The following is a 21,361-nucleotide window of genomic DNA, read 5'->3' as shown; positions in this document are numbered from 1 at the left end:
GTAACAAAACATCATAAAAGCAATACCACATATATCTTTCCCCCTGGGGGAAAAATTTAATAAATTAAATTTTTTTATTGAGTCTGATGTTGAAGAGAAGTGAGGTGGGAGAACTGAGTGATCAGGATGAGCAGTGTATCTGTTAGGAATGTTCAATTCAGTAAATTAACATGAAGGTGTTGTGTTTTATGGATGAGGTTGCAGAAGGGATCAATGATACATATAGGTATCATGAAATATTTTTTTTTTAAGACAATGGCTACCACTCAGCTGAGCATTTACCAATGAAAAGCGAAACAATCAAGAGATACTTGTGGCCTTATGATGCCTCAGGAGTGCCTATCTTTCACATGCCATTGAAGAGCTCAGAAGTTAGAGGGGCCGGCACGATTTTCTGGCGAGGATTCAGCAAACACTTTCACTTTGAGACAGATCCACTCACAGGCAGCAACTCAGCAGTCACCTCCAAGGACTGATCCACTCAGACTCCTAACCAGACTAATTCTGAAAGAGTTCCACTTCATCGTCCTTAAAGTTCACATTAAATTGCTTTTAGTTCAGTAACATGAAGAGTTTTAGTCACGAGGCTTTCTTGATTATCGTGATAAGCACTTTACACATACACAACACAAAGAATTATAATATATATATATATATATATACAATGACAGAAACATAGTATAAAATAGCACATTAAATACACATTATTACAATGTAGTTACACCCTTTTTTTTAAATTTTTTTACAAATCCCTGAGGATCTCTAGGTCTGAGATTATATCTCGGTTCTACCACATCTGACGAATCAGATTCTGATAAAGAATCATTTAAAAATGAAACGGGTGAAATAGATGTATCACGAAAGAAATCATATGAAGAATTACTTTCTTCACTTTGAACATCTGTTTGCACATCACGATTTAATTGAGCCCTACAGGGTTGTGATACAAAATAACCAAAACTTAGTAATTCTTTCTCATTAATGGGCTTCATTAAGGCAGGATATAATTTTTTATCCTCATCAGAGTGTCTAAACTCACACCCTTTAAGGTTATCATCACTAATTACAGAATTTTCTTCCTCAAATATGGAAGATGATGGAAATATTTCTCGCTCTGGAATTTTTATTATACGATTGACATGAGATGTAGTAGTTTTTAATGGGTTAGCTACTAAAGTTAATTTAAAAAGGACAGGGGAACATTTCTTTGACACCCTATAAGGACCATGGTTTAATTTTTGGCTGAATTATTTAAGGGCAGAAAAGGGCAGGTGAAAACTTATCAAAGAGAAACTAAAACTTTAAAGTAATTATAGCAGTGCAGAGCAGTGCAGCAAAGACAAAAGTAACAGAACATCATTAAAGCAATACCACATATATATAAAAGTAACAAAACATCATAAAAGCAATACCACACTTGGTTTGCGAAGCAAACCATATAAGATTGCATAGCAATTTTTGGGGGTTGGTGAGCCTTAGCGAGCAGGGGGCGCAGCCCACTAGTTTAAATAAATAATGCTACATTTGAATAACATGAAAAATATATTAATTGTTGTTCTGCCCTGGAATTTTACAAAGTAAGTTCTTCATTCAAAAGTTCTTCTATCATTTTTTGAATATGACGTATTAAAGAGAAAAAAATTGATAGTGTACAGTGGCTGAATAAAGTTATAGCTTACAAAATTTTGAAATTTGAAAAAGATCAAATATGCATGTGTGCTGCAAAACGTTAAAAATAAAAAACCATTAGGCCTTAAAGTGACACTGTCAAACTTGTCACTTGATCTTTCAAAGAAAGTCGGTAAAAATAAAAATAAATACAAAAGAGGTAAATATCTGTGTTACTCTTTTCCATATGTGTTAAATCATTTCAAAATGTTAACCAAGACGTTTTCAGGATGCAAGAAATTCAGCATTTTAATTGTTTTTTGAACATTTTTCAATGTATTTTGGTATGTATTTTAACAACAGAATGTTAGTAAAACTTTTTTAAATTAAGTGTAATTTAAGAATTGTTTTTAAACTTGATTTCATAGTTTTTTTCTGAAAACTGATTGTCCTGTTGAACTGAGACAATACATAATTTAAAGGAAAGTAGTTTATAATAAATATTTGTTTTACAAAACAATGCTTTTTCTTGGTAACCACATACTGAATTCTCATTTGCTAAATATATTTTTTATACAAATTTAGATTACCTTACTAGTTTTTAAATATTGCTCTGTTTTTTTTTTTAGAAATGAAGACTTTCTTGTGCGAAAGTACACACTTCAACTGTTGGTTCTTTTTGTGGACAGTTTAGCTATTGCACACACTGATAGCAGTTCTTTAAGTAATTATTTTACTAAATATTTAATTTTAAAGTATTCCTAGACTTCTTTAATTAATGTGAGAAATATTTTTTAGTCAAAGTATGTTCTAAAAGAAAGAAACATATTTTGAAGCTACCTTTCTAAAACAATTATTTAAATCATATGTGGCAGCCAGAAATTGCTATGTTGTACATTGAATAAAATTCTGCAACCTAGTTATGAACAAAGGAGTGGTGAAAATGCTTACGTAAATATACGATGGAATAGTTTATTTTTAAGGAAAATAGAATATTTCTTGGATTGTTTGTAATGTATATTTATAACCTGTTAATTGTATGCTGACATGTGTTTTACAATTAAACAATGTTAGGCATTTAAATTATTACCATTTTTCTAGCATAAAGACATTGTTTATAAACTGATAAAAATTATTTTGATGGTGAAAATAAAAGACTAAAAGTGAGTATTAGTCGTATTTTTGTGGGTAAAGAAAAAAATTACATATTTTCTCTGTTCTATCTATTTGTACAAATATCTGGTTTCAATAATAATTACATCTCCCCATGGAAATTCCTTGAAGATGATGAAATGCTTTGTAAAATACTAATAAATTTCTTTAGTTCCATGTCTTCAACAAATTATATTGTCTTGATTTTCACCAACATAATGGAGATAAATAGATTTGTGTTATAGTTTCCATTTATATGATTCTTTGAAAATTAAAAACATTTTAAATATTTATTATTATTTTATTCTATTTTTAGGAACTCAAGAACAATGTGTAAATGCTTTAAATCATTTAGAGAAAATTATTGTGGTAAAACATTCTCTTTTTATTAAATCTGAAAAGTCAAGGAAAAAACCTGAGTAAGATTAATTTACATATATTTTTATTTTGAAAATTTTCTGTTTTTTTGTTATTTTCTTAACCCTCTGACCTTTTCACAAATAAGTAAATTTGAAAGAATAATTTTTCCATAGATAAAAGCTCTCTTAATTAATGGTATGCAAACAGATTACGATGTAATTTTTAAATACAAGATTGCCCTAATAAAGTAAATAAATTTTTTTTGGAGTTTTTTTTCTATATTCATTACAGGTTTATAATTTTTGTCTTATTTTATTTTTAAAAATTTATTCTCTCTAATTTTTGAAACATTTGTTTACAATAAGTATTTGTTTTGTTTTTTAAACTTCAGAATAATATTTTATGTTGCTTATGTAGGTGCCTGGAAGAGGCAACTTTACAGTGTATTGTGCTGTGGCTGTTGAAACAGTGTGGCTGTGTACAAACTGAATGTCGCCATAAATGTATGGATTTGGTTATTAAGTTTGCTCCTTTTAGTCCAGGTTGTTGTTTTTTCCCTGTAAATTATAAAATTAACTCCATACAATTTTAGTTATAGTGTATTTCTTTTGACTTCTTATAGTGTATAGTGTAATTCTTCATTTTCTTCAATGTATAATGCAAGGCATGAAATATCAGTTCTAAAAAGTTCTTGTCAGACTAAAATTTTTGCTTGTCGCTATTTTCTCAAAAACTTTGAACAACTTTTAAAATTTTAATGTAGAACAAAGAACTTTTTGGTGATCAAAACCATAAAAGGAGGTTAAAGAATTAAAACATATTTATCGCAAAAAAAAATTATATAGTAATATTAATTAAAACCATAAGATTTGAATGATTTGTTCCAAATATTATCCACATATTGTTAAAAGTCATTAAAATAGGAAAAATTTCAGAAATGTTCCCACCTGAGTTTCATGTTTGTACACCGCTGCCTTTTAGCACTAAAATAACATTTCTCAGGGTCAATATATGTTACAGGTACAATTAATAGAAATTCTGAGCAAATCATTCTAGCAAATTTTAAGTACAACAGTCTTAATAGTTTACTGAAGTTGTGCCTTTTTTCTCAGATTTTGCTCGTAATCCCTAACAGAAAATCTGTGGGGGGAGGGGGCTGCTAGTTTAATTTGAAACTCAACATTTTACAAGGCAAAACTTACTCACATACCCTACATATTCACTTCTTATTATTATAAATAGCTTTTTACAGATGCACTTTAAATTAATACAAATCAGTAGGTTTCATATTAATTTTGCATTGTCTGATGTTTGTTCTGATTTTTTTTCATTCTTTGTGAATTCTCGTTTTTTTGTGATTTTTAACTTCTTGTCAAGAAAATAATGTTTATCATCGTTATTTTAATTGTTTACTGATTTCAGTTTTTCTAAGTAATGTTTCTGGTTCATTTTGAAGGTTTAGAAATACATTAGAAATGTTGATACACAGTTTGTTGTTAGAATTTTTTAAACGTATTTTGGCACGTTGACTGCGGCACACGTTTACAGTGAAATCTCTTCCATGCCATGAGTACTGCTGTACAAAGCGTAACTTTCACTGATATTTTACTGATATTTCTTTTATAACTTATATCTTTTATAATTTATAACTTCCACTGATATTTTAGTAATGAGAGTCTCTGGTGGTCACAAGAATAATGTTTTGCTCTGTTTGTCTCCATGATATCATGTCTGTTTATTTGTGCCCGTTGCTTCGCATTTGTTTCTCATCTCGCCCCTTTACACTATTTGTTTGAATCTTTGCCGCGTAAGGAAGAGTATTACTTAAAAAATGTACCCTGAATCAGGGAAATTTCGAAAAGATAATTAGAAAATGGTCCGATCAGAAACTTTGCTGTCACTGAAATATGGGTGACACAGCAGTCATCTATATATATATTTCTCTTACACGGCGCCAAAAAGAAGCCTCANTTAGTGAGCAGGGGGCGGAGCCTCCTAGTAGTGTTTAAAAGTTGTTTTACTATATTTTTCAGAAAAAAATTCTTTATTTTTTTATTATTATTTTTAAAATTTAGCATTAATGTTAATACTTTTTACAATAATTGTGAAATGTTTTGATATCTTTTGTTTCATAATTTTTGTCAATATTTTAATTCTTATTTTTAGATTAATAGAATTAAACTTGATTAATGAAATTAAAGCTGGTATATGATTCCTAAGTGCTTCATGTGAATCATTCTCATAGATTTACTTTATTTTTACTAATTTAATTATAAGGAGTTTAAAAAAAGAAATTTTTAAACAATTCTAAATTGATTTTCTAAACGTTAAACCAATTACAACTATATTCAGTCAAGGAACAGAACAGTTTGTCTTAGAAGTTTTAGTTTGTCTGTAGCATTTTAATATGTGATTTGATTCCAACTTCGATACAATGTCATCAGTGATAAATGGATGGATGTGATTGTAATCAAATTAATGTTTTGGAGTGGCTTTCATCTAAATGCAGTAATTTTTAATTTAAAAGTTTTTTTTTCTTTATGAAAGCAAAATCTTTCTTGGCATTCATCAATAAACAAATTTTTATTTTCTAAATTGATCTCATAATTTAAAAGATTTGCTTTTGAATGAATAAATCCATTTTTTGATAGTTAAATGATTGAAAATAAAATTCTATTCACATTCTAACTAAGTTACACTTGTTTGAAAATTTCTCAAGTTAAAAATGATGCTCATGGTTTAAGCATTTTTAAATTTTTCGAAAGGTTTAGTAAATTTTATGGTAGACCATTAAAATTTTTTTTTTCAAATTTTGGTTTTCTAATAAAATTATTTTTTGTTTTCCTAACCGTTCATAAAACTGTGATAATTACATTTGCTACCAAATTAATTAATTTTTAATTGCTGATGTGTCTATTTTTCTTTCTATAATTTGTTCGTAAGTCTGCTGATAACTTCAGAAAATACGGGGGGAAAAATTGCATATGAAGGGTTTTGTTTGCATAAAATATGGGAACAGTAAAGGTTAGCATGTTGAGATAAGGAGAGGGCAACACTGAGAAGCTATATTCTCTTGTGTGATATGCATTTGTTCATTTGAACATTTCTCATCAAGTTTATTTCTATTTATAAACACAGAATTTATAAATGCAGTTATTTATAAACACAAAAGTTCAAGTTCAATGCCAATTCTTTACAGCTAGGAAAATTTTTAAAATATTACTCACTTTGTAAATAAGAAATGATCTTAAAAATCAAATTAATCTTTGGTAATAAGCTAAATATTTTCTTTTATAACTAAATCTCAATCGCCAAACTATTTTTACATAACATTACTAAAAAAAAATGTTCCTATAAAGGTTCTGCTTAAAAAGTTTTAAGTGAAGAATTTTTAAGTTTTAAATCTATTTATATCATTTAGACATCATTAAACAAACTCTTTCATTACTATTGCTCATTTACCTTTTACCAGCTATAATTTACCTTTCATTATTATGAAGCCATTATTTGAAATATATTTCTTCTTTTTAATTTAAATTTTGTTTTCATTCAAATTTATATTACTATTGCCAAACAAATTGGTATTTAATTTTTCATTTTTTTTAAAAATAAAATTTAATTAAGAAAGATTTATTATTTATTTAAATATAACTTATAAATCCTTTCATTATTATAAAGCCATTTTTTATAGTTAAAGTGAAATAAAATTATATTTTAACATACTTTTTAAATTTCAAATTTTATATTTCAATCATTAGACTTATTTTTTCATTTTATTATGAAATCTAATTTTAAAAAAATTTTGGTGCATTTATCTAAATATCAATTTTATTTATAATTTATAGTGTTGCTTATTAAATTAAAACTTTTTTTTACCTGTATATAATGTTTGTATATTATTACCTTCTTTTATTTCTAGGTTCTCAAAACCTTTCCTCATTTATAATTACATACGAAAATTGTGGAAAGAACATTATTGAGGATGTGTATGTATGACCTTTGTTTGAAATTAACTGTTATTGTTTATGATTATTGATCCCTTTGAAACAATATTTTTTATATTCTCTATCTGTATTTTCTAATTGAAATAATATTTAATATATTCTCAATTTTACTCCACAAAAATTTTACCACAAGTAAAAATACTTGTCATAAAATTTTTGTTAAAAAGTTTACTTTTTTCTCTTGCAGTAGAAATAAGATAATCCCTTAGAAAATCAGTCTATTCATGTAGACAGAGTGACAATGACTTCTTTCATGTATTATGAATTGAGGAAATTATTACCTACCTATTTCTCTAACGCAACTACTTTTGAAAGCGATTTTGTGACTCAACGTGGTGTAAAATCTTAAAAAAATGAACTTTGAAGCTATTGGGGAATCTTTTCAATTTTGTGAAGGACACCTTTTTCATGTCACTAATGAAGTCATTTGTCATGAATTTCAGACAAGCTGTTAAATCGTCAAAATAAACTTTGTATATTTTAAAAACTTTTTTCTGAGTAAACCATAAATATTGAAAACAGCTTAAAATAATGAAGAATAAGGTTATTTGGTTATTTATTTTAGCCAAACTTCTAGTGTTGTTGTTTCTAATCCTTCACAATATAGCTTCCTCCATATCAAATCCATGAGTTTAAACGCTCTGGCCAAGTCACACACCAAAATCGGTCTCAAGAAAATGTCCTCCAAGGAAAATTCCAGACAATCAACGATGTGCTTAGGGGAAGCAAGGAATTCTACTGTACGAATTATATATTAGTTATAATATATTCTGTGTAGTAAAATAGCTGTAATTTACTAATGGCAGTAATTACTTTTCAATAATAAATAGAGGAGGGAAATTACTCTTTAAAATATTTTTTGAATAGGGCTGCTAGTATTTTTAAAAATACTGTCAAACTTTTAATATATGTTTTCTAATTATACAAATATCAAATCAGTAATTTCAATTCATAGTGAATAAACAGGGGTGAATCAAAACTTTTAATCTTGCTGTTAAGGAATAAGACATTAATGCCAGCTATTAATTATTTAGCTACAGAAAGTCTTTAAGAATTTTAAAAAAGAAACTATGCATAAAAATTGAAACTAATATTTATTTTATTTACATTACTAACTGTAACTTTGTAGGTTTGAAGCTATTCTGCAAGATAGTTTACAAAGTGCTTTAAAAAACCAAGTTTCATACAAATCTTTATCAAGATGGCTTGAAGCTCTCCAAACTTCCATGGAATGCTATCAGTGGGCTTTTTCGAAGCAGCTGATGCTACAAAATATGCTTTGTGGTGAGTTCTTTTTTCTTCTTAATTTAATTCTCAATAGATTTATTACTTCAGCAAATTACCTTAACTGACCCAAACATTTCACCTTTGGGCTAGTTTGTGTAAAAGTTTCATCTAACACAACTTTTTTTTGGCATGAAAAACAACAGAGATCAATAATTTTTTTTTAGATGTCGATGAAATTATATTTTTATTTTCATCTCTCCATTTAAGTGTTTCCTTCTTTTAGAATCAATTCAGGTTTGTGAACCTTGTATGTTGTTGTAACGTTTCTACCTTTTATAATTAATTAATTATTGTTTACTTTTCTTTTTTTAGCACCTTTTAACCATATAATTTTTTCTAATTATTATTTTTAGTTTATGTTGAAAAAGTCTGTTGAAAAGTATGTTAAAAAGTATTATGTTGAAAAGTTGAAGAGCCTTACTTCAATATTTATATATTGTTATAAAAGTAACAAAATATATGTTGTCACTAACAAAACCTGACAAATCACTTCTTGTGAGAAGCGGATGTACAAAACATCATGCCTTGTTTGACAGCAAGAAGAAACAGAGATGAATTGATCTACAGTTATTAGAAATACTACCAAGTTACAATGAGTAATCAGCACACTTGCCTTCCTCTATCATACGTTAGATTTTGATAGCATATTTGCGATCTCCAATAGGTATAACATTTTCCCTTCATTTTTGACTAGGATTTCAAAAGTATATATTAACCTGAAAAGACTTTGAGAGTGGTCAATGCTGAATACCCTATTTTTAAAATTATTACAACATATACTGCAAAACATGCATGCCGCAAAAGACACCACATTTTTAATTAGTTGCATGCTTGTAAAATCCTGTGGCTAATCTCAGCTTTCTGCCACTAACGAGACAATATGATATTTCGTGTTTTTCTCAAATGCTGCAAAAAGTAAAGGCTTCATGTTTTTAAAACTTCCAGGTAAAATAGAACATCTATAAATGTTAAATTCAAAACTTTTCGTATATCTTCAACCGAAATTCTTGTGGAATTTTTATATTACTATTTATTTTTTAGAAGAGAAGAATGCGTCATTGATATCGTGCATAAAAGTGTTCAATGCTATTGAACATTTCCTTGAAAATATAGTAAAAGAACCACTTACAGCTTTGATAAGCAAGCATTATATTGAGGAAAGTGATGTTTTTATACCTGGGGAGACTCTAAAATATAATCGGTAATATGTATTTAAATAACAAAAGCCTTGCATTTTCTTTTTTCTCCTTTGTATTTGTTCATTAATTTGTCTTTTCACATATTATAATTCAAATATAACTGTTAATGATAACTAAAAATTAAGTTATTGAATTCTTACAAAATATTAGTATTAGTCGATTTTATACAATTAATACTGAAAGTTGTTTTTCAAAGTATCTTTTGTTGCATGAAGTAAAATCTTAAAGAATAGCACAAATTTTAAAATTTCTGTATGTTTTTTAATCAAACAATTATTTATAACTGTTTTGTTACACAATTCAAAACTATTGTGTTTTTGCAACTTATAAACAACATTTTAATGAAAATAATTTCAACATTAGTTTTGCATTATTATTTTTTGCACATGACTTGCATCAGGCCACCTAAAGCTCTGAAAGTGTGAAGTTCAGGATAAATTCTAAAGATGTGAATTCTTCAGTTTTATGAGGGTTCAGTCTTTTCCATTAAAATATGCATCAAACTCTTAATGTTTATCATTTCTTATATTTTCAGTTATTATCTTTAAATTTGGAAAACTTGCAATGTCTGTAATTTAAAATTATCTCACCAATAAAGATTTTTTTTATGTTTACAGATATTTTTAGCTTTTTCCTGGCATAATATGTTTAAGAACCTCTTTTTATTTATCTGTGTTTCATAATTATAAATCTGCTTCTTTTTGGAAACTATATTTTATTAATTTATTTGTTTTAGATTGAAATGTACTGTTTTAATTCGTCTTTTAAATTTCATCACATCGGTGTTTGCTACTGATGCAAAGTGGTTCCATGATAAGTTTCTCAAAGTTTTGTGGAATTCAAACTTATGGGAGTTAATTTTGCTGTTAGTTGTCAATCCAACTTCTTTAGGATTTGAAATGACGGATCCTGAAATCGCTACTAAATTACCAATGGAAGTAAGTGTTGGTATATATTTCTTTTATAGTTATCAGATACTTAAATTTTTTTATGTGCAAAAATCACTTCAGTTTTTTTTCCTTACCAAATCAATCCATTAATCTCAGTAAATTAAACAAATTAAGAAAATAATTCAAAATAATTAAAAGCAATTAAAAACAATACTTCCAATGGAAAAACGCGCTAAGCAGCTGAAAATTCAGAAGGAATTGAAGCAAAAGAAACAATGAAAAATGAATAAATATGACAACCAAAGCTGACGTCTTCAGGGGGTACAAGTTCCGGAAACCATAAAAGCAAAATCTTTTCTATCGAGAGCACGACATATGTCTAAATTGCTCTCTCTGTACCCCAAAGACTTTGCCAAAGTCCAGGAAGAAATACAATACAAAATATAAAATACATAAAGTAAATACAGAAGTATAAAATCAAGACAATATGCATGAAGTATAAAATCAAGACAAGACATAAGAATAATATGCATGAAAGCTTACTTGAAACATAAATCCAATAACCAAATTTCAATTTAGTTGTCTGGCAGTCAGTAGTGTAATTTGGTTATTGGATTTATATTTCAAGTAAGCTTTTGTGCATATTATTCTTATGTATTTGACATGATTTTATACTTCTGTATTTGCTTTATGTATTTTATATTTTGTATTGTATTTCTTTATGGACTTTGGCAAAAACTTTAGGGTTCAGAGAGTAGAGAGAGCAATTTAGACATTTGTCGTGCTCTCTCGTTAGAAAAGGTTTTGCTTTTATGGCTTCTGGAGCTGGTACCCACTGAAGACGTCAGCTTTGGTTGTCATATTTATTCATTTTGAATTGTTTCTTTTGTAAATTTAACAAAAGCACCTGGCTTAAAACCAGTTAAGATGCAAGATAATTCATTGCTTTTTCCTTTTCTTCCTTTTTTTTTTAATAAAATGTTTTTTTTAGTTGCTGTTTAACCCTTTATGAGGCCATAGGAAGTATACTTTCCACCAGCTTCATTACTATTAAATGTCTATGGAAAGCAATTATAAGAAAAGAAAAAAAAATACAAAAAAGGGCTTTGTTTATTTATTTGTGGGTGCTGATTGGGTGTATGGTGGTCAGGAAGGTGACCACAAGTTCTGAGAGAGTGGTCAACAAATCTGCTGATCTGCTACCTGAAGGATAAAAGTCCATATCAGGGTGAGCATTAGAAAAAACTTAAATGTGGGTAACAGTTAAGTTCAGCGTTTGGGTTAAGAAGAGTAGTAAACATTGGGAAGATATTTCTTCTGCCTTATGAGATTGTTTATTTAATCATTTCTCATCAAGTTTATTTGAAGTTATAGTTCAGAATTTATAAGTTTAGTTATTTATAATCACACAAATTCATGTTTATGGCCAATTTCTTATCATAGGAAAAATATTTTAAATCCAACCTTAGTCAATTATCAAAAATAGTTTTTGATAATAAGCTAAATGAATTTCTTTTTATGAATCAAATTATAAAAATAATTTTTTTACATAATATTACTAGAAAAATGGCTCTATAAAGAGTTAAATATACATTTTACATTATGAAATTGTATTTTGCAACATTTCCTTTACATTATATAATAGTTTTAAAATATTTTATATTTAACTAATTAAATTTGCTCTCGTTATTTGAAATTATTCATAACTCTTTCAGGTATCAATTGTGGTTTCAAAACTTTCCAAAAAGTCAGAGTTCCATGCCTTTTGTTTGGAATATTTGAAATCTAAAAATGGGTGCAACTTAGAAAAACTGTTGCCTTTAAAATTATCGGATCCAAGGTGCAACTCCTTGCAAATGACAGAACTCCTAAATGGTTATGATTTACTGTTGAAAAATGGATTTCATGCTAATGACCTTTTTAATAACCCTGACAAAAGTTTGAATAATTTGTTAGATTCAATATGGACTGATTCCAGTATTTGCTGTATTTCAATCAATAAAAATATAGCATTGAATCCTGCAAGTTTGAATTTAGCTGAGAAAATTTTAAAAGTGGCATATAAAATGGATTTACAGGTAATATAATTTCCTCATTAACGTTTTTAGTAAATTTGTTTACACTAAGATATTTTTTTTAAAATAACCATTTCAATAACCATAGTTTTTAAGCAAATACTTAAAAAAATATATTTTTTCAAAATTTTTTTATTTAGTGTTTTTTTTATACTTGTAATTAAGTTGTTCAATATTACACACAAAGTCATATATATTTAGTCAAAAGGGATTAGTTAAGTGCTATTAGTAAAGCATTTAAAGAAGTGTATTTTAATTTTTTTTAAAACAAATTAAACAAGGGCAATGCAACTGAATTTGGTGTAAATTATATTAAAATAAAACGTATTTTGATAAAGGAAAAATTTATTTTTGTGAGTATTTTTTAATGAAATAGTTTCTAATCTTATATTAATTTCACATAACTTTGTTCCTTTTTTTTTATTGATTTTGAAATCTCAGGAAATATTTTCTTTGGGATTTAATGGTTAAAAATCAACCTATACACACAGTTTATGCAGTTTTAATAAGAAAGGTACAAGCCATCTTTTTTTGATCAAAAATCAGATTGTCTTCCAAAATTAAAAATAAATGAATTACGAGAAAAAAGTTTCGTAAATGAATGACTAAGAGAGTGAAGAAGATATGTAACACAAAGAAAATTTTAATGTGATTAACTTTCAAACAGCCTCATGACATTTTTAATGATGCCAGCATCTTTTAATTAAATTTATATAGCAATTAAACTTATACAATAACTTTGACTCTAAAAACAAAACTGATTTATATTTTTGTATGAAAGAACAACTTAATTTTCTTTAAAATATTAACTCAACTATTTAAAAAATATTCTTCTTTATTCGTTCTTCCCTCTACATTTAAAATAAAATAAATTAAAATTCATTTCTTGTGGGAATAAAATTGTATAAAAATATTTTAGGGACTATATATTTCTGTTTCTTTCATGCTCTTGTGTGTTATTTACTGAATGATATATTTTCGCAAACATTAATTTTATTTTAATATTTGCACGGTGTTAAAATGGCTGTGGTTATAGTTATTTATATTGATGCTTTGCATAATATTCAAAGTTTTATTCCATATTGAAAACAATAAAAGTAGCTTATATTTTTGACTGAAAGAATTATTTAATTTAAGCTGTTTTTCAATCTTTTCAGTTTTCCTGTATGTCCTGTGTCATTAAATTCTCCCATTTTTATTTCCCTATGTTAGTTTAATTGTAATGAGCTTCCTGATATTCTGTGTAATACCTTCAGAATTACTGAATCTATACAAAACTATAAAAGAAGTAATTTTACAGTGTTAAAAATAGGAATATCACATCTGAAAATAACAAAATAAATCTTTTAGGTTTCCTTTAAGATTTTAATTCATTCTCTTTTCTTTATTGGGTACAGTTTCTTTTTTCTGGAATTATAATTATAACAGACTTGTTTTCTATTAATGAACTTTAAAATTACGTAAAAATTTTGAGCTGTTAAGTTTAGTTTATTATTTTCTTCAATAAATAACTCTAGCTGAGCGTTAATGTTTCTTAAAAACTGTTAATTATTAGTTTCATTTATTGAATCCAGACATGAAAATACTTGGAAAATTTAAGCTTCTTGAAATTTGCAAGAAGTTTTGCTTAGTGTTTTATTTTAATATATTTGTGCCTAAATCATAAATATCTTTTTTGTTTATTAGTTATTTTATTATATTTTTAGTTTTCAAATTTCAATTCTTAAATAAATATCAAAACTATTTTTCAGGTGCAAAACCTTGCTAAAGCACTGCTGGAGACAACTAAAGAAGAACANTTGAAATCTCAGGAAATATTTTCTTTGTGATTTAATGGTTAAAAATCTACCTGTACACACAATTTATGCAGTTTTAATAAGAAAGGTACAAATCATCTTTTTTTAATCAAAAATGAATTATGAGAAAAAAGTTTCGTAAATGAATGGCTAAGAGAGTGAAGAAGATATGTAACACAAAGAAAATTTTAATGTGATTAACTTTCGAATAGCCTCATGGCATTTTTTATGACGCCAGCATCTTTTAATTAAACTTGTACAGCAATTAAACTTATAGAATAACTTTGACTCTAAAAACAAAACTGATTTATATTTTTGTATGAAAGAAAAACTTAATTTTCTTTAAAATATTAACTCAACTATTTAAAAAATATTCTTTATTCATTCTCCCCTCGACATTTAAAATAAAGTAAATTAAAATTCGTTTCTTGTGGGAATAATTTTATAAAAATATTTTAAGGACTAGATATTTCTGTTTCTTTCATGCGCTTGTGTGTTATTTACTGAATGATATATTTTTGCAAACATTAATTTTATTTTAATATTTGCACATTTAATTCTTCCATTTTTATTTCCCTATGTTAGCTTAATTGTAATGAGCTTTCTGATATTCTGTGTAATACCTTCAGAATTACTGAACTGTTACAAAACTATAAAAGAAGTAATTTTGCAGTATTAAAAATAAGAATATCACATCTGAAAATAACAAAATAAATCTTTTAGGTTTCCTTTAAGATTTTAATTCATTCTCTTTTCTTTATTGGGTACAGTTTCTTTTTTCTGGAATTATAATTATAACAGACTTGTTTTCTATTAATGAACTTTAAAATTACGTAAAAATTTTGAGCTGTTAAGTTTAGTTTATTATTTTCTTCAATAAATAACTCTAGCTGAGCGTTAATGTTTCTTAAAAACTGTTAATTATTAGTTTCATTTATTGAATCCAGACATGAAAATACTTGGAAAATTTAAGCTTCTTGAAATTTGCAAGAAGTTTTGCTTAGTGTTTTATTTTAATATATTTGTGCCTAAATCATAAATATCTTTTTTGTTTATTAGTTATTTTATTGTATTTTTAGTTTTCAAATTTCAATTCTTAAATAAATATCAAAACTATTTTTCAGGTGCAAAACCTTGCTAAAGCACTGCTGGAGACAACTAAAGAAGAACATTCTAAATTAGTTGTTACCAAGGGCTTACTTGTTTTCAACTTATTTACCAATAGCATTTCTTTGTTTGCTGCCAAATCTGCAGAGAATTTTGTGAAAACCATTGCAAGTAATTTGAACCATCAATCATTTAATGAAATTTCAATCCTGTTGAAGTTTATTGATTGTGTAGCCTGCTCTAAGATTTTAAGAAAAAAGTAAGAATTTCAATTTTAATTATTTTTTACCTTAATTGTTTAAAACAAAGTTTTCTCTTTTGAGAATTCACAAGAATTAAGAAATTATAATGAAGGAAATTTTATAAAACTGTTAATTTTGAATTGCCACACATACTACATTTATAGTCCTTATTTTTGAAGAACTTTATAAAACCTTAAACATTGATCATATTTAGATAATTTTTTATATTTGACTATAAATAATCTTGCTCAAAAACTTTTACTCGTGTACTTAAAGTACAGGGATGTATTTCAAAATGTTTTTAGCTCAAAATGACAAATCTGTTAATAATATAGCATCACCTTTAATCAATGTTTTTTTTTTCCAGCTAAAACATGCATATGCATATTTTCTAAAAATTACTCAGCATATATCCTTTTGATACTAATATGTTTGCACAAAATATATTGTAAAATAAAGTGCTTAAGATGAAGTTTTTCTCTTTTGAGAATCTACAAAAATTTAAAAAAATTATAATGAAAGTTATTTTATAAGATTGTTAATTTTGGATGGGCACACATACCACGATGGAAACTTTTATGTCTCGCCCAATATATCATAAGTTATATCAATTATTATTATTAGGTGTTATGATTTTTGAATATATGTTTGTTTTTATGTAATTCTGTATTTAAATTGTTGAGTATATACTTAAATATTACTTCAAGTCATTTATGTTCAAAGTTTTATAGTTAATACAGATTTATGCTAAGAAGGTTTAGATAATTTATTAGTTTTAGAAAATGCTTACTACAAAATAAAAACGGTGATAACTGAAGAGCATAAATTATTAATGAATGATATATTGTTAATGAATATATTATTAATGGACATATATTGTTAAGTCAATGAATGATGAGTAGTTTGATAAGTCAAGCTGGTGGAAATTGTAGGGCTTAAGAAGAAGCTGAGAAGTACGTCTTAATTAGATACCCCACATTTAAAGTTTAAGACTGCAAGCATGTTGCAAATAAGAAAACTCATGCAAATGTTTTGTTCAATATATTCCCCAAAATAAAATGTAACATTTTTAATTTTCAGGTAAATGTACTGTGAATTTTTAATTTTCAATTGCAATTGTTTTCAATTAAATTTGTTTAATATTTTAGACATGGAAAGCAAGTCATTGATGCATTCTTAAATAATTGGAATTCAGTCTGTGTTTGGTGGAGAGATCATCCAGATATTGATAGTATCTATTCGGTTCTTTCTTTGATGACTAAAATGCTTTTGATTGATTCAAAGGTTAAGAAATATTTTTTCATGTCTTTTTATAATTAGGTCCTACATGATGTGTGAAAAGTATTAAAAAAAATACATTTAAACCTCTTTAGAGCGACCACTCTGTGTTCCACAGTAAAATGGTCGTTAATGGAGGTTGGTCGTCCTTAGGGGTTACTTCTACTGACTTCAAAATATTATCAAAGGTACATGATATTTCGCAAGCGATTTTATTTGTTGTCATTTTTCTTAATGCAAAAATGCCACTTGTTTTGGCTTCGTGAAAAACAGATAGATGAAAAAAATTAAGCGTCAGTAAAAATAACCCCTTCTGATATAAATATGTATAAAAATATATTTACCAATTATGAATGATATAATTATTTTAAATAAATAAACAATTATGCTTTTTGTTTATTTTAATTGTTTAATTAATTGTTTAATAATAAATGTTAAATTGTTTAATTTAACATTTAATTTTATGTCATAAAATTTAGTTTACTAAAAAAATGAGAGTTTGTCTTTTTGAGATGCATAGTTTTTTATTATAAATTAACTTTTGTTTTCAATTTAACTTCTAACTCTAAAACTAAATCACTGATAGCATCGTCTTTAGTATACTCTGACTGTAACATGAGATTGCCAATCTTTTTCAGCAATTGTCAAAAGGAACTCTCTAAATAAGAGCTACTCATTAATATTTTAAATACATTTGAATCTAATTTGTTTTGTTAATATTTTTTATTTTATTATTTTTTCGGATTTCCTTATTTGCCTGATTGCTGGGAGAGGCTTTGATATTCTCTCCTAAAGGTTTTCTTCAACACAAAGTCTATGGAAAAATTCTGTTTCTCCTAAAAACGGTCATAAATAAAAGAGGTTACTACACAGATGTGGTCTTTTCAGGAAGTTTTACTGTATCTCAAAAGATATGCATTAGGTTATTTTTTTAAAAGAGGCATCTAATGAGACCAAACTTGCCGCACACTCTAACCCCTCGCAGGGACAACTTCAAAATGCAAAATCCACAACAACGAAAGAAATTACCCCATTTAAAATTCCAGATCAATGTCAGAAAAAGTGGTATGTTGTGACCTCATAATTCAGAATGAGCATTAGCGGAAGTTCTGAAGTAAAGTATACAAAGAAAGAAAGAAAAGTATATGTAATTTTACTGCTTATGATTGAAAAACCTCTTTTCTTAGCATACTAATTTTTTTAAAAATAAACCGTCATTATATGAATAAATAATTACATAAATGAGTCCATAAGCAAGTTATGGAAATTTAATGATTTCTTTTTGTAAATGAAAAGTAGAAAAAGCCATAATGATACTTTACAAAAAGATAAGATACTTGACAAATTTCAAATAGTAATTTAAAGAAAGTAACTTTTACTTTTTCTAAAAAAATGTGTCTAATATTATATTGTATATTTCTTAAAATAATGCTTGAATTTATTTTTGTATAAAGAAACAATAAAATTTAAAATCATTAGCATTGTATCTAAAAAAAATAAATTCTTATTTATAGGTAATGAAAAAAAGTTGCACACTAATTTTTATTGAGCAAAACAACAGTTCGGAAATAATTTGTTTATGATATTTGTCTAAAAATATTATTTGTTTATAAATTATTTAATATTAGTTTATAATTAAAATTAATTTATAAATTAAATGTTGTTTATTCTGTCAAAATAAGTGTTTAATTTTTTTTACCACATTAAATATTTTGCCTCTAATTTTTAGAAGTGACAGTACAAGAAATATACTTCTTGTTATTGGAATCGCTCTTATAAAAATCATTTATTTGTGTATTATAATGTATGTGTGTTAATTTTTTTCTTAAATTCCGCAATAATCCCAGTTTTTTAAGAGCTGATTCTCTCCAAAACTTTTTAAACCAAGTTTTCAAATCAATGTTCCTTTTTTCTTGCTCTTCGTTTGGTTGAAATGAGGAATACTTTGATTATTACACTGAGTGCAATATTTTGAGTAACTTTTACTATCTCTTAAATCAGCATGTCAAAAACTATTTAACTGCAGAAACTTTTTTACTGCTCTATAAACTATTTTTTTAAAAATATGTATATAAATATATTTTTTTAAAATTTGTTTTGTTATTTTATTTAACATAATCATATAAACTGTCTTTCTTTCTTTAAATTTGAAAAGCTATTTCAACCCATTTTTGTGCCTATTTTTCATTGAACATCACAATTTTTAATAGCTTTATTTTTTTAACTCTTTAAACTATCCTTTATTAAAATATTTCATACTTTATAAGTTTCAAATATTACTGAAAAATGAGTTTTTAAAATTATAATTAGTAGAGAAAACTAATATTTATTTGCTGTACAGAAGGGGTATCAGAAATTCAGTTATTATCTTTTAATTAGATTATTTAAATTAGCCCCAATTTTTCATAAATTTTTAGGTATTGAAATAACTAATTTTCTATGTATGCTTTATTCGGTTTTAATTATCATTCCTCTCCTATATTTATCTATCTGATCACAATAAATACATTTAAATAATTTATTAGAATTTTAAATTTAATTTGGATTTAAATTACGTTCAAATTTTCTTTTCTTTATTATCTAGTAAATGTGTTTGATTGAGAATTGAGTCTTTAATCCTTTTATAGTTACAAATTGGTTCTGTTGTTAAAATATTTTGTTGACTTCAGTAATATTTTTTCTTATTTTTTTTTAATGTTAGTGAAAAATTGCTGCATTTTAAATTTGTTTAAAGAATTTTAATTTAATATCTGGATAAATAAAAAAATGAAAAATATTTTTAAATAAGTTATTTAGTTTATTATTTCTTTATATTTTAGGTGGCTCTAAATGAGTCCAATCAATTTTCTATGTCCATTCTGCCAACATATTTGACTATGTTGTCAAAAGAAAATAACACCATGGATTTTATTGTAAGTTTTATGTGTTATTTTATTATAGCTTATTATGGTTTCATGGTACTGTTTCATTAGATTTTTGTGTTTATAGCTTGTTCTGTTGTTCATATAAAGCACCAGTGTTTTTATTCTTCATAATTGTGTAAATCTTGTCAATACTGCATCCACTTATAATGATAGTTTAAATAAGATACATTGTGCGTAGACAGAAAGGTTTACTTTTGGTAACATTAGCTTTTAACGTGATGATGTTTTATCCCAATTGTTGAACATAATTTCTTTCTAATTGAGCATACATTTTCAATGACTATTCAATATCTCACCATTTAATATTTTACCATATGTTTTAAATCTCACCATATTGAAAGGGTACTCAAACCTACTATTTTTTTTATTGAAAAAGGTAAGCACCTAGCAAATATTCACAAAGAATTATTTTTGCTGTTAGTAGAGATTATGAAAAGCTAAAATGTAATGAAACAATATTTTTTTTAGTCTCTCAGATTCTGAGATCTTACCATTTAAATACTCTTCATAACAATTGAAAGCATGCCCAACTTAAACCAAGAGTATAAATATTGTGAACTATGGTGAAGTAAAAGCAAGGATAGCTAATGAATGCTATATAACATTACTAGGGCTTTATAAATTTTGCGTAAATTTTTTTTAAATCATGCAACAAGAACTCAATAACTTTTTTAAATTATTAGAAGAAATTGCGGTTGTCCAAGAAGACTACCAAAGCAAAAAGAAACTAATAAAAAATTTTAAAAAATTAACTTTTCATTTTCTTCCCTGCCTTAATTACAAATTTTGAACTATTATAGAAAAAATAATTTGTTAAGTTACCTTATTCAACATTACAAGCAATTATTAAAATGAAGTTAGTCCAAGAGCTGAATATTCACTCAAAGTTAGTTTTGTAAATATTTGACTATAAAAAAAATTCTCAGTTTACTAAGTTTGGCAGCATAGGTAGCTCTTTATATGCTGCCCTAACTCCCTTTGAGATTATCTCTGCCTTTCAAAATCTGATCTGAAGTCTAGGTTAGAACATTCTTTAACATATTCTATGTATAGACCCTAAAACAATATCTAGTAGAATCAAAAGCTAGAATAAGTTTATCGTCAAGATCCAATCTATTAGCAAAGATATCAAAAGTAGTTGGGGATGATTGAATTCTCTGAATTGAAAAAGGAGGAAAAATTACGTATGCAAAGTTATCCGATATAGGCAAGTTATCAGATAAATGAAGATTACAGCTATTATGTGGACCATTGTAAATGATTCATTGTTTCACTATATGTTGGGCTTTAAAAATATTTATTTATATATATTTTTTTGATGATTGTAAATTTTATTTTTATTTTACACTCATTTATTTAATTCAAAATTTATTTTCAGTTTTCTTGTCATTATTTCATTTGTAATGAAAAATTTACTCACTATCTTGTGATGGATTATT

At 26.3% G+C, this 21,361-nt stretch overlaps 1 protein-coding gene across 2 annotated transcripts in view; it reads left to right on the top strand.

The window, feature by feature from the left end:
* LOC107455055 (DNA-dependent protein kinase catalytic subunit) overlaps positions 1–21,361 on the top strand; it is a 137,262-nt gene that overhangs the window by 35,097 nt on the left and 80,804 nt on the right. For both annotated transcript variants that reach the window (XM_043042865.2, XM_043042867.2), the window contains exons 29-39: positions 2,238–2,332; positions 3,077–3,179; positions 3,538–3,662; positions 7,040–7,106; positions 8,254–8,408; positions 9,453–9,612; positions 10,347–10,548; positions 12,216–12,578; positions 15,496–15,737; positions 16,869–17,004; positions 19,818–19,910. In XM_043042865.2, the coding sequence (XP_042898799.1) occupies positions 2,238–2,332; positions 3,077–3,179; positions 3,538–3,662; positions 7,040–7,106; positions 8,254–8,408; positions 9,453–9,612; positions 10,347–10,548; positions 12,216–12,578; positions 15,496–15,737; positions 16,869–17,004; positions 19,818–19,910 (1,741 nt within the window). The remainder of the gene's footprint in view (positions 1–2,237; positions 2,333–3,076; positions 3,180–3,537; positions 3,663–7,039; positions 7,107–8,253; positions 8,409–9,452; positions 9,613–10,346; positions 10,549–12,215; positions 12,579–15,495; positions 15,738–16,868; positions 17,005–19,817; positions 19,911–21,361) is intronic.

The sequence above is a fragment of the Parasteatoda tepidariorum genome, chromosome 3 (genome assembly GCF_043381705.1).
Source record: "Parasteatoda tepidariorum isolate YZ-2023 chromosome 3, CAS_Ptep_4.0, whole genome shotgun sequence".
NCBI lineage: Eukaryota > Metazoa > Arthropoda > Arachnida > Araneae > Theridiidae > Parasteatoda > Parasteatoda tepidariorum.
The sequence above is the reverse complement of the archived record's forward strand: the minus strand, read 5'-3'. Positions and strand labels throughout refer to the sequence as shown.